Genomic DNA, 14,039 nt, shown 5'->3' on the forward strand with positions numbered 1-14,039 from the left:
ATACCAGATGTGCACAACAGTTGTAAAATTGATGGCTTTATATTTTTCGAAAAATGTTAGGTGCTTTTATAGTGTTCTTTTAATTTTAGGTGTAAATTAATTAATTTTTTTTTTAAAAAAATCAAAATTAAAGTGACCCCATCAGTTTATTTCTCTCACCTGGTTCTCCAATAAGCCTGGTTATTTTATTTATTTTTTTTCCTTTGGCCCTTTGTATGTTGACTCTTTAATTTTGTTAAAATTTTAGGTCAATTTCGTCTCTCTCTCACATCCTCTCTCTCTCAACTTTCACAAACTCCTTCTGAATTTCTTTAAACTTTACATTGGTGTACACATGTTGAAACATCTCTTCTAAATAATAAGGGATTAAACAAGGAATCGTGCAATTAAAAGAATATCAAAATCAGAGAGAGACGTTGAGAGAGAGAGAGAGGGAATTGACCTAAAATTTTAACAAAATAAAACCGACTTATTGGAGAACCGGGTGAGAGAAATAAACTATTGTGGCTAATTTTGGCTTTTTTAAAAAAATTTAATTTTCACTTAGAACTAAAAAGACATTAAAAGAATATTAAAAGAGCGCCTAATATATATATATATATATATATATATATATATATATATGTTTGTGTGTGTATGTGTGTGAGAGTGATAAATTCATGCTTGTGCCGGAACACAGTAAAACAACCCACTCGAGACTAGAGAGAGCATTGAAATGAAGGATCCCTTGCCTCTCCATGATTTCCATGTCCACAAATTATCCATACTCACACACAGATCGCATGCACTTATTCACTCCATAGCTTTAGCTTTCTTGATTTACTACAGAGCCTCGTTTCTCCTCCAAGATCCTAAGACTAGAGAATCCCCAACTCTACCATGGGTGCTTATGTTCGCTTCAGAGCTCCTCCTCTCCTTCTTATGGCTCCTCGGCCAAGCGTATCGCTGGCGTCCCGTTTCTCGAACAGCCTTTCCAGAGAGATTACCGGAGGATATTGATAAGCTCCCGCCCATTGACGTCTTCATATGCACCGCGGATCCGAACAAGGAACCCACTGTTGATGTGATGAACACGGTGTTATCAGCCATGGCGCTCGACTACCCGCCGGAGAAGCTCCACGTGTATCTTTCGGATGACGGGGGTTCTCCTCTCACTTTGCATGGTATGAGGGAGTCTTGGAGGTTTGCAAGATGGTGGCTTCCTTTTTGTACAAGGTATGGAATCACGACCAGGTGCCCAGAAGCGTATTTTTCGGCTCTAGAGGAGGATGAAGATGATGGAGGTTCCGAGTTCAAGACACACCGACAGAAGATTAAGGTGAGCTGTGTGTGTGTATGTCGGAGATTGTGTTTTTTTCTGTGCCTTTTAGTTTTCTTCTGGTCTGAAAAATTGTGTTTTAGCAGCCATAGCTTATAGGGCGGGTGATATTGGTGCAGGAAAAATACGAGATGCTCAAGGAATCTATAACAAAAGTAAGAGGAGGAGGCAGTACTCGAGATCACCCTTCAATCATCGAGGTACATCTTATTTTAATTTCTTTCTTTCTTCTTCTTCTTACACTGGAAATGTAAATTTTTTTTTTAAATTTTTTAACTTTTAGTATTTGGTTGATTTAGTACTGGAAAACTCTGGATTTGCTAACAATTTATATCTGTTATAGAGTTATGAGAGGAGAAGGGGAAGGGATTGATTGGTGTGATATATATATATAAAGAAAAAAAAGCATCAGATGCTTGATGAATGTGAGAGAGAAAGAGAGAGAGAGATCTGACTTTGTAAAGAAAAAAAGCATCAGATGCTTGATGAAAGTGAGAGAGACATGTTGGGAACGCGTGCCTTGAACCTAGGGGGTGGGACCCAACCAATTTTGTTGTTTTCTAGAAGGTTTGGAATTCTTTTTCATAGTTGGACTTCGAGTTTTTGTCCTACACGATAGTGGGTTCCTTGTTGGACTTTTAGTAGGAAAAAACACTGACTATGTGCTTCGATATAAAGGCAAGTGCTGTGCAGCAATAGCAAAAGCAAAAAAACAAAGAAATATTTGCTTTTATTTTTGGTGTGCCATCAATAGACAGAAGAAGAGAGAGCAAGAAAAAGTGTTTTCCCCCTTTTTGTTATTATTTTTTTTTTTTGGCAAAGTGAGAATTGGGTGTATTTGAGACTTTGAGTTTAAGTAGTTTTTTTGCCCTGTTATTCTTTTGTACTCATCTTTTGATAGTGAATTTTATTCGGGTCGTCTCTGCTAGTGGATGTAGGCTTGTTAAGCCGAACCACTTAAATCTTTGTGCCGTGTGTGATTGTCTATCTTTGTTATTCTGCATTCTTCTTATTTTTTGCATCTCACGGGTCTTGAGAATATGATTAATTTCCTAACAAGACTGAGATCTGACTTTGTTTTGTTTCGTACACAGAGCTACAAGGGCATAGCCTACCGATGAGGCTTAAAGCAAAATATGATAAGCTTTAACAAAAGTAGAAAGAAAAAGAAGGGAATGGCCTTAAATCACTTGGAGCATTAGGGGTGTCAAAAAATACCAGAGAACCGAAATCGGAATTGGAATCGGAATTGGAAAACCCGAAAATCGGGGACCCGGTTCCAGTTCTGGCTTCGGTTGGAAAAAATAAAAAACCGAGTACTCTGGTTCTAGTACCCAGTTTTAGGTACCCGGTTTTTACCGGGTTACCGGAACCGGGATAATTTTATATATATTTTTATATTTTATATTATTTTTTAATTTTACTCGCTCTGCCTTCTTTTTTTTCTTTCTTCATTTCTCACACACGTCGTCGCCCATTCCATTCTGCCTCTGCCCTCTTTTCTAGTTTTCTCATTTTTCTCTTCCAACACCCGGCCTCTCTCTCTCTGACCCTTTTGGTTTGAACGTTTGGTTGGTCCTCCCCTGCCTCGTACACTCTCTGCCTCTTATCCCTCTCATAGAGAACACAGAATCTACCAGTCAATCCAAACAAAATCCTATAACCCATCTTTCACCTTCTTATCATTGGGTGGTACACATTTTCATCATCCAAGATATGAATTACACGTGTCCATTTCTGCCTGGGAAAAACATGGGGGCATATATATAAGTCAGGCTGCAGAATAATGAAAAAGAATTCTCAACTTTCTCATACTTGAAGAGCTTTCTTTATTTAGTATAGATTTCCATGACCCCATTTGATGATCATCGGGGGTATTCATAGAGCAATGCATTATGTGGAAAGAGCTCAAAGAAGATTTCCTGCAGGTAATCAGAACCCCGGTTAACTGGATCCTGTTCCCGGTTCTAGTTGCCCAAAATCAAGAATCGGAGTATCCTAGTTCCGGTCTTCGGTTTTGGTCAAAAACCGAGAAACTGGACAGGGTTGACAGGCCTATGGAGCATATGTTTTATATGTCATTTTCTTCTTTATGTTTAGAAATTTTTTATAAAAAAATCACAAAAACTTATTCACATTATTCGATTTTCTATATTTAACCGACCCTCAATGATTGCTATAATGTCTCTCAATGTATAGGGAACCAAAAATGGTTCTCTATACATTATTTTAATATAAACATTTTTTTCCTCTCTTTTATTTTATCTTTTTTGTCTTTAATTAGGAATTATGTTGGGATTTTGTGAAAAAAGTAAGGGTAGGAAAGAAACTTATATTTTGTAAAGAAAGAATATTTTAACAGTATAGGAAAATGTAATGAAAGTTATTGGAAAATGTATTTTCATAGGAAAACAAAAAGTAGTTTTGTACCCTAAACTTTAGGAAAATCAAAGGAAAACTTCTGCTAGTGCTCTTTGTGAAATGGCCAATTAATGGGGTAGTGGGTCACACCCTTACCAAAATGGGGTGGGTCAGGCCAACCCATAATACATATTTTTTAATTTTTTTTACGATTTTTTTTTTAATTATTTTTATTTTTTTAGGACATGTAGTATGTTAATCTTACTATATGTGACAGTCCGTAGTTTGTTGAAAATAAGATAGACGTCCACAAAGGCACGCCTCTACGTGTTCCAAGTGATACAACACTTGGCTTGTAAGTAGGAAACTGACATTGTCAATTATTCTAAAAACAAAACTGCTATCTTCATCTAAATAGGAGATAGTATAAATACTCTCCTAATGAATGGTTTGAGAGACGTATAAAAAAAAAGGAAAACAGAAAACAACTCTCTTTAAATATATTTTTTATTGGTGCTCTTAGACTGTGGATTTTGTAAATATTACTCCAGTTATTTCTGGTAGTGTATTTGATTGCAATGCAAATAAGGTACTGTTCCATTTCGCTTTGCATATTATTTTTCTGACATTGGTATCAGTGCCAGGTTGAGTGTTTCTCATTGTATGTATGCTTGTGTAAATGTTTTTCTAAACATAAGAAATTGCAATGAAACCAAGTTTCTGATTCATATACCATTTTCGTTAATATATGGCCTTTAATGGCAAATTTCGAAAATGAATGAATTAGACCACCAAATTTATACCATTTGAATATGCCTACAAAATTTGGTGATGATTGGACATGTATGTTGAGAGATATAACATTCTTAGTTGAAGAACATGAAACTTTGTTTTTTATTTTTCTGATAATTGTTTATCATCAAATGCATTAATTTTTCATATGGTTAGATTATAGTTGTTATAAGGTTTAATTTGACATATGGAATGCGAAAAACGGACTTATAATGAAGGAGATCTGAAGGATTAATGTTTGAAGGGGAATCTGAAAATAGGACGACATTTGGGATTTCAAAGGTTGAAGAACGCCTGATCAAATCTGTAAATAACCCCTTACATATTTAAACGGTCGCACCTCTTGAAGAAGGTTTAGTTTGACATATGGAATGCGAAAAACGAACTTATAATGAAGGAGATCTGAAGGATTAATGTTTGAAGGGGAATCTAAAAATAGGACGACATTGGGATTTCAGAGGTTAAAGAAGGTCTGATCAAATCTGTAAATAACCGCTTACATATTTAAACGGTCGCACCTCTTGAAGAAGCAGGCTTTGGTTTAATAGTGAAGTGGTGCTTCTTCAATTAGGTGGGCCCAGTTTAAATGGCAAATTGGGGGTTTGAACCTTTACCGTGTGGCTACATGGTGAGCATCCTAGCCAGTAGGCTACTGAATCCTTTCAGCAACAAAATTCCTTTTATTATTTATAATGGAATAATAGATATTGGCATAAAAATGAATGAAATGCATGCTTACTCTTTTAAAATTAAATGAGATATGTTTTTTTAGAGCATGTGTAGCCCCTAATATTATTGGCATGAATTGGTATATATTTACTTGATGAGTAAATTATGCCTAGATTATTCTTGATAAGTGAGAGTATGGTTGAGTTAATTTTTTTTTTTTTCTCCCATACATAATTTTGTGCGAAAATTAAGTTAAATATTAATATTTATGACACTCGTGGCACAGGAGATGATTATGAAGCTTAACGATTTTTCGATCTCGCGATGTGTTAATAATTATTTTATTTAACTTAGATTATCGCTGCAAATTTTTTATGTGTGTCTAATATCCCTTTGCGCATTTCTTTGTAGTAATATGGCTTCAAAAGGTATTAATTGTTGCTGATTTGAATAAAAGGGAAAAATTGGTTGGGAAAAATTATGACATATGGCATCGAAAGATTCGATATGTTTTAAATGAACAAGAGGTCTTGGAGACCTTGTCCCATTCATTGACTGAGCCAATGCAAGGGGATACCGAACAAAACATAAGAGATTTTGTTGCTTTTAAAAATTGGCGCAAAAAGGATCAATTAGTGCGCTTTACTATGTTAAGCAGCATGCACAATGATCTAATTGGTGAGTTCAAGGTATATCCAACAACTCAAGATATGTGGGAAGCACTGAAGTTAAAGTATGGTGGCACTTCTGCCATTAGACTGCGCGGATTGGCCATGAGGTTTGACTCCTACAAGATGCGCTCAGATCATACAATGAAGCTGCATCTTAGGGTGATATCACCCATGATCCGCGAGCTCAAAGCAGCTGGAAACCAACTTACTGATGAGCAGCAAGTCCAAGCGGTGATTCGTTCACTACCAAGCTCTTGGGAAGCTATGAGCCAAAATCTGACGCACAATGAGAACATTAAGACTTTTGATGATGTTATGCATCATTTGGAACTTGAAGTTGAGCGCCTAGAGGCTGCTAAGCCCAATAGTTCTACACATTTGGCTGAGTCAAGTTTGCGCAGGGCATATAGGCCTAAGCTCAAGAACAATAACAAACATGGAGCTACTGGACTAGGGCCCAAGAAGGCAAAGACTTACAAGCGCAAGAGAGGTAAATGCGCTGGTAAAAAAGACAAGTCTAAGCTGCTTTGCTTTAACTGCGGAAAGGAAGGCCACTTCGCTCGTGAGTGCACTGAGCCGAAGAAGGAACTCTCTGACTTTTCTCACTATGTTTATGTATCTAGCCATGTTTTGGTTGCTCACTCCTCTCCTATGTGGACTGTAGATTCGGCAGTGACCGAACATGTAGCTCGAGATCAGGTCGGATTTGTGGAGTATCGTCGAATTCCTGTTGGAAGTCGAGACATAAAAGTGGGGAATGGAGCTAGCGTGGAGATACTTGGTATTGGTACCTACAAGCTGGACTTGTGAGGTGGACGCACTCTATTACTCCATGATGTGTTATACGCTCCCGAGATTCGACGAAACTTGCTTTCTATAGTTACATTGCTTAAATTTGGTTTTCGGTTTGTATTTGATAATGGTGTTCACATATATTTGGGAACAACATATTATGGATGTGGTTTTATTTCAGATGGTTTTTTAATATTGGATCTTGATTATTCTAGTTATAATAAATCATTTCCTTTATTGACTTCTTCTGATAATGTTGATTCAATTAGATGGCATGCTAGGCTTGGCCATATTGGACAAGAAAGGATGGCTAGATTAGCTAGAGAAAGCCTATTAGGCAATCTTGCTAAAGTGTTTATGTCCACATGTGAATATTGTCTTATGAGAAAGTCAATTAGAAAACCGTTTGGAAAAGCTACTAGGGAAACTTTTCCATTGCAATTAGTCCATTTAGACATCTGTGGCCCAATGAATATAAGGGCAAGACATGGGGGGTTCTATTTCATCACATTTATAGATGATTTTTTCGCGATATGGTCATGTTTATTTGATTTCCCATAAATCTGAAGCATTGGATTGTTTTAGACGATATATGAATATGGTTGAGAATCAATTAGACAAGAGTATTAAAACTCAAAGAACTGATCGTGGACGCGAATATCTTTCTAAGCAATTTAAAAGGCTTTGTGATGAAAAAGGGAATCAAAAGGCAACTTACGATGCCAAGTACGCCGCAGCAAAATGGCGTGGCGGAAAGGAGAAATCAAACTCTACTAGAGATAGTTAGATAAATGATGGCGCAAGCAAACTTACCAATATCATATTGGGGGGATGCACCTTTGACTGCTGCCTACATTCTTAACTGAGTGCCCTCCAAATCAGTACCTTCTACTCCTTATGAGTTATGGACCGGCAAGAAACCCAATTTGAGTTACTTGCGGCCATGGGGCTCAGCAGGATTTGTTCATGACACTTCTCATAAGTATGGGAAATTAGGCCTTAGAGGAAAAAAATGTATCTTTTTAAGATATTCAGAGCATTCCAAAGGCTACGTGTTGATAGGAGAACAAACCGAAGGAAGGGTGACTGAGATAGAGTCACGAGATGTGGATTTCATCGAAGATAAGTTTCCAACTAGAGGTGAGGTTGAAAGAAATTTAAAGCTTTATAAGACTTTAGATCAAGAGGAAGGCGCTCTAAGTGGCCTAGTTGAGAATAAGGAAGAAATTCCTCAAACTCCTAGGGATAGTGGGAGCGACTTGCCGCCTAGTGGGAGCATACCACTAGTGGAGGATTCACAACAACCTCAACCGCGTAGGAGCAAATGTGGAAATCTTCCCCGTCGTCGATTCGAGATTGAATGGGAAGCTTTCATGATTGCTCCGCATGATGATGATGAGCCTAGGACAGTTCAAGAGGCTCTCTTATCTTTTGCAAAAGATGAGTGGATTAAAGCAATGAATGATGAGATTGAGTCAATAAAGACTAACCAGGTCTGGGATTTGGTGATCCTACCGCCAGAGCGAAAGACCATTGGGAACAAATGGGTTCTTAAGGTCAAACGCAAGGCGAACGGTTCAATAGAAAGGTACAAAGCTCGCCTTGTGGCAAAAGGTTATACCCAACAAGAGGGTATAGATTATGAGGAAACCTTTTCACCAGTAGTAAGGTTTGCCTCAATTCGTCTGATTCTGGCCATAGTTGCTTATATGAATTTGGAACTCTATCAAATGAACGTTAAAACAGCTTTTCTCAATGGAGAACTAGATGAGGAGATCTATATGGATCAACCAATTGGTTTTGTCGCCGATGGATAAGAGCACAAAGAATGCAAGCTAAAACGGTCCATCTATGGCCTGAAACAATCATCTAGACATTGGTATCTAAGATTACATCGAGCTATTCTTTTGAATGGGTTTACGATGATCGAAGAAGACCATTGTGTTTATGTCAAACGATCCAAGGGGAGTTTCATCATTTTGTCATTGTATGTTGATGATATATTGTTGGCTGGAAATGATAAAGATATGATAGTCGCCACCAAAGGGTGGCTATCCTCCAACTTTGAGATGAAGGACATGGGTGAGGCAGACTACATTTTGGGAGTTAAGATTTTCAGGGATCGATCAAAGAAACTTCTAGGTTTGTCGCAGCAAACCTATATAAAGAAGGTTCTTGAACGCTTTCAGATGTATAATTGTAAACCCATTGACAATCCTATTGTTAAAGGCGAAAACTTGTGCCAAGAGATGTGTCGTAAGACTCAATATGAGAAAGAAAAGATGACCCGTGTTCCTTATGCTAATGCCATAGGTAGCCCGATGTATGCTATGATGTGTACTTGGCCGGACATATGCTATGCAGTTGGCTTGGTTAGTAGATTCCAATCTAACCCCGGACAGATCCATTGGAAAGCAGTCAAGAGGATATTAAGATACCTCAAAGGAACTGCAGATTATGTACTTTGCTATCAGGGTTTGAATTTGCGTCTTGTTGGATATAGTGACGCCGACTGGGGTAGTGACCTAGACGAGCGCAAATCGACATCTGGATATGCTTTCTTGCTTAATAATGGTGCCATTACTTGGAGTAGCAAGAAACAACCCTGTATAGCGTTATCGACTTTGGAGGCCAAGTATGTAGCTTGTTCTGCAGCGGTTCAAGAAGCTGTTTGGTTGAGGAGATTCCTTCAACATCTTGAGATTGTCGCGGATGCTCCAAATCCCGTTAAAATTCATTGTAGTAGTATAGCAGCTTTTGCTTGTGCTAAGGACCTCAAGTATCATGGGAAGACCAAACACATCGACATAAGATATCACTACATTAGAGACATGGTTATGCAAAAAGAGGTGGTCCTGAAACACATTTCTACTTGTCAAATGATTGCAGATCCCTTGACAAAGCCTATCGCTAGAGATGCTTTTCAGACTCATGTTAGGAGTTTGGGACTGCGTAGAATGTAATTATTTGTTATTCAGTTGACGATTGTTGTACTCTTTTGGGATATTTATTTATTAATGCATATGATGTTATTCATTATTTGTTTTTTGAATTATCATATGGCATATTGTTTAATACACACACTTACCAAGTGATTGGTTCCATGGTATGAAAGGTATGTCAACAGGTTTAAATTGGCTTACTCACATGAGCAAATTGCCTCTGGCGCTTGGGTAACGAGTTGAGATGAGACATTGTGCCCTTTGATACTTGTGTAACAAGTAAAGGTAGTTGACACAAACAAATGTTGCCTTAGTTGGTGCTAAGATGAGGTCTATAGTGTTGTTTAGACCATGCATAAATAGCCCACAAATTATGTAACCTATGATTAGCTGGATGTGAGACCTTAATTTGGCGCCTAAGTTGGTGAGCAAATGAAGGGCTTGAGTTAGGTGCTTGTGTAGTGACTAAACTAAGATCTGTACAGTTTATTGAGCTTAGACATACATTTTTTTTTTTTTTTTGGTTTTTTGAAAAAGAACTTAACTGTAACATGTATTTCATACTACATGTGCTCATGCGACCAAATTTAGGAGGTATCAATTCCTATTTCCTCACCATGTGAGTCTCACAAGTCATTTTTCCATGACTATATATATTTTGTGCCATTGTTGACTTTTTTTTTGACTATGTCATAAGACGGAGGTCTTTATGTCTACTACTCTAGTATGTTGCCTATGACTATGATTGATGCAGTTTAAAGGGACATAACTGGGAAAGCGATTGGACCAAAGTTGAGTGGCATGAGTGCGAAGGGAAGACTATTCGATAACACATTTATGAGTGTATTCACTATTGACAGGTTAAGGCGCTATATGATAATAGCTACGTAATCATGAATACATCATGGTATTTTATGGGTAGGTTAAACATTGTTCTGAGTTAACTCAAGAGGGATTAGAGATGTTTGATCTGATTTGTTCGAATGAGTCTAGGGCATAACAAGACATTTTTTTTAGGGATGTTGCTATGTTGGTCTTTTTGATAAAGATTTGGTATAGTGCTCCCAACCTTCTTATGCAGGTGTACTCGGTGGTCGCACAGTCTATGTGCAAGTATGAATAATGAAAAATACATTGAAAGATGCATGACGGGGTTGTGCCCATTGTGTGCGAGTGGGAGATGTTGAAAATAAGATAGGCGTTCACAAAGGCACGCCTCTACGTGTACAAAGCCAAGTGATACAAGACTTGGCTTGTAAGTAGAAACTGACATTGTCAGTTATTCTAAAAACAAAACTGCTATCTTCATCTAAATGGGTGATAGTATAAATACTCTCCTAATGAATGGTTTGAGAGACGTATAAAAAAAAGGAAAACAGAAAACAACTCTCTTTAAATATATTTTTCATTGGTGCTGTTAGACTATGGATTCTGTGAATATTACTCCAGTAATTTTTGGTAGTGTTTTCCATCACTGGGAAAAGAAAGAAATTCATTGGAGAATTTGATTGCAGTGCAAATAAGGTATTGTTCCATTCCGCTGTGCATATTATTTTTCTGACAGTTTGAGCTGACAGAATGTGATAGATGTACTAAATTAGTCTTTACTCATAAGTCAACTATATATCTGCAACAAGATTTGAAAACCTATGTGAGAAAAAATAAAAAAGTGAAAACTTAGGGAATAAAAAAGTAATTAACCCTTTTTTTTAGTATAAAGTAAATAAAGTTGTTTGATAATGTGCATTGTGTAGAAATGAGTATGATTTTTTTTTTTTTTTTTTCGAGAAATGAAAGAAATGTCTGCAAAACGTAGACTTTAACTTTGCTAATCATAATCTTCTGAGCAAGAGGCTTTTTGTATAAAATAATTTGATAATTCTTTTTGATGCAGACATGCAGCTGAATTAATAATATAGATTATCTAATTCTCAGAAGTTGGCATGCAGGTGATACAAGCTAATTATGATACCAGCGACACAGTACTGCAGGTAGACCAAGCTAAGATGCCTCTGCTTGTTTATGTTTCTCGAGAGAAAAGGCCTTCTCATCCCCATCATTTTAAGTCTGGAGCACTCAATGTTCTCGTATGAATCTTCCCCTCATATATGTGATTAAAGTATTTAATTAAATAATTAAATTTTAGTAAGCCGTAATTTAACAATATATATATAACTTAGATTAACATGATTATATATTGCAGCTTCGGGTATCGAGCATGATAAGTAATTCCCCTTACGTACTAGTGCTAGATTGTGACATGCATTGCAACGACCCGACATCAGCAAGGCAAGCAATGTGCTTCCACCTTGATTCTAAGATCTCACCCTCCCTATCTTTTGTTCAATTCCCTCAGAGATTCCACAATGTCAGTAACAGTAAGAACGACATTTACGACCGTCGGCTGAGGTCATTATTTTCGGTATGCATGGGAACAGAAACAGATTGTGTTGAGCCTTTTAAGAAGTAGAAGATGGCTGATTTTTTTACTAACATTAATTTTCTGTCGGTTTTAGGTGCAATGGCAAGGTTTAGACGGGCTTAAGGGACCCATCATGTCTGGGACTGGCTTTTATATCAAGAGGGTGTCATTATGTGGAGGCACCACACAAGAAGGTTCTTTGTAAATTTTTTTTTTTTTTTTTTTTTTTTTTTACATCCAATGCCATTAATCCTTGTTAGGGTATATTTGATTATTCTTTGATGAAGATTTGATTATATTACATTACTCTAAATAAAGGAATTTGATTAAATGTCAATAAATTAAAATCATCTATAAGCTCTATAAATATAGTATTCTTTTATTATGCTATTCATTTTTATTTTCCATTCCATTATGATTTTCTTCGATGGATGCTAATATGATCATATACTGACACTAATCCCACTTTTAATTTGTAGACACTGATAATCTCGAGGAGCTTAAACAATCATTTGGTTTGTCCAATGAATTAATCAAATCCCTTCACCGAAACAGCAAACCCAATCTGATCGATGATCAGCATAGATTTCTTAAAGAGACTCAATTATTAGCCTCCTGCACCTATGAAAGTGACACGAGATGGGGTAAAGAGGCAAGTAATTAGTAAACCTCATGATTTTTTTTATGTCATTTTTGAATTATTGATGGATGGCATTTAATATATATTTGTTAATTTCCTCCTTGGCAGGTCGGTTTTTTATATGATTCTGTGTGCGAAGATTATTTGACAGGGTTCACTTTACATTGCAAAGGTTGGACTTCGGTTTATCATGATCCACCGAGGCCACAATTCTTGGGGAGCTGCACCACCAATTTAAATGACTTATTGATTCAAGGCACCAGATCGAGCTCCGGATTATTAGAAGTCGGGTTATCAAATTTCAGCCCCCTTATATATGGACCGCCAAGAATGTCTCTTCTTGAGAGTATGTGCTATGGAGAACTCGCATTTTCTCCTCTTTGTTTCTTGCCACTATGGTGCTTTGCCACCATTCCTCAGCTCTGTCTACTTAATGGCATCCCCCTGTACCCTACGGTAAGAATCTCCTATTATTTTTATTTAATTCTTTTTTTTTTTTTTTTTTTGGATGAATAAGCATATATATACCTTCCATTTGTGTGACAGGTGTCAAACTTGTATTTTCTTGCGTTTATGTTCATCTTTTTGTCGTCCCTTGCTAAACATTTATATGAGGTCCTCTTAACCGGCGGGTCGTTGCAAACATGGAGAAATGAACAGAGGATATGGATGATAAAGTCGGTTACATCTTACTTGTATGGAAGCTTAGATGCTATCATGAAGAAGATTGGAATGAGAGAAGCCAGTTTCCTGCCCACCAACAAAGTTGCGGACGATGAACAAGTCACACTATACCAAATGGGAAAATTTGATTTTCAAACATCAAACATGTTTCTTGTTCCAATGGTTGCAGTAATCATCTTGAACATGGCTTCGTTCGTCGGTGGACTTGTTAGAGTGATCATTGTCGGCAATGGGGACAAGTTGTTTGTGCAAATTTTCATCTCATTCTATATTTTAATTATTAATTTTCCTATAGTGGAGGGGATGATGATGAGAAAAGACAAGGGACGTGTTCGATCATCGGCCACTCTGTTATCTGCTATGTTTTCGGCTATTTACTTGTTTTTGGGTTCTATCATTCTTCTGTACTAAGTGGGACATAAATCATGTAGTGCATATTTATCGTATATTTTAGTACTATTTTTTTTTTTTCATTACTGAAAGACATTTGTATGTCTTTTTCTATGGGAAAATACTTTTGATGTTCTATTTTATTGTTATTATTTATTGATGTGGAAGTAGCTAGGGGTTTGCCTAATTAATCCCCTCACTAGATCAGAAATCAGGTTGGTTTAGGAAAAAGATGAAAAACGTAATGTACCACAGCCTCAGGACAAGGCAAAATGCTCCGATTGCATTCATGTTCGAAAGAGAGTGCAATGGTGCCATTCATGTCTAATTTGAGTGGTTCAATCGCACCCACATGGAA

General features: G+C 37.0%; 1 protein-coding gene across 1 annotated transcript; it reads left to right on the forward strand.

Moving 5' to 3' along the window:
- The first annotated feature begins 647 nt into the window (after positions 1-647).
- Positions 648-13,756, forward strand: LOC132177623 (quillaic acid 3-O-glycosyltransferase CSL1). The gene is made up of 8 exons (XM_059590022.2): positions 648-1,318; positions 1,438-1,518; positions 11,495-11,632; positions 11,749-11,967; positions 12,062-12,161; positions 12,447-12,619; positions 12,716-13,063; positions 13,154-13,756. Exons 1-8 carry the CDS (start codon positions 716-718, stop codon positions 13,700-13,702), a joined length of 2,211 nt encoding a protein of 736 aa, XP_059446005.2. The 5' UTR covers positions 648-715; the 3' UTR covers positions 13,703-13,756.
- The last annotated feature ends 283 nt before the right edge of the window (positions 13,757-14,039 follow it).

Source organism: Corylus avellana, chromosome 4 (genome assembly GCF_965113065.1).
Source record: "Corylus avellana chromosome 4, dhCorAvel1.hap1.2, whole genome shotgun sequence".
NCBI classification, from domain to species: Eukaryota; Viridiplantae; Streptophyta; class Magnoliopsida; order Fagales; family Betulaceae; genus Corylus; species Corylus avellana.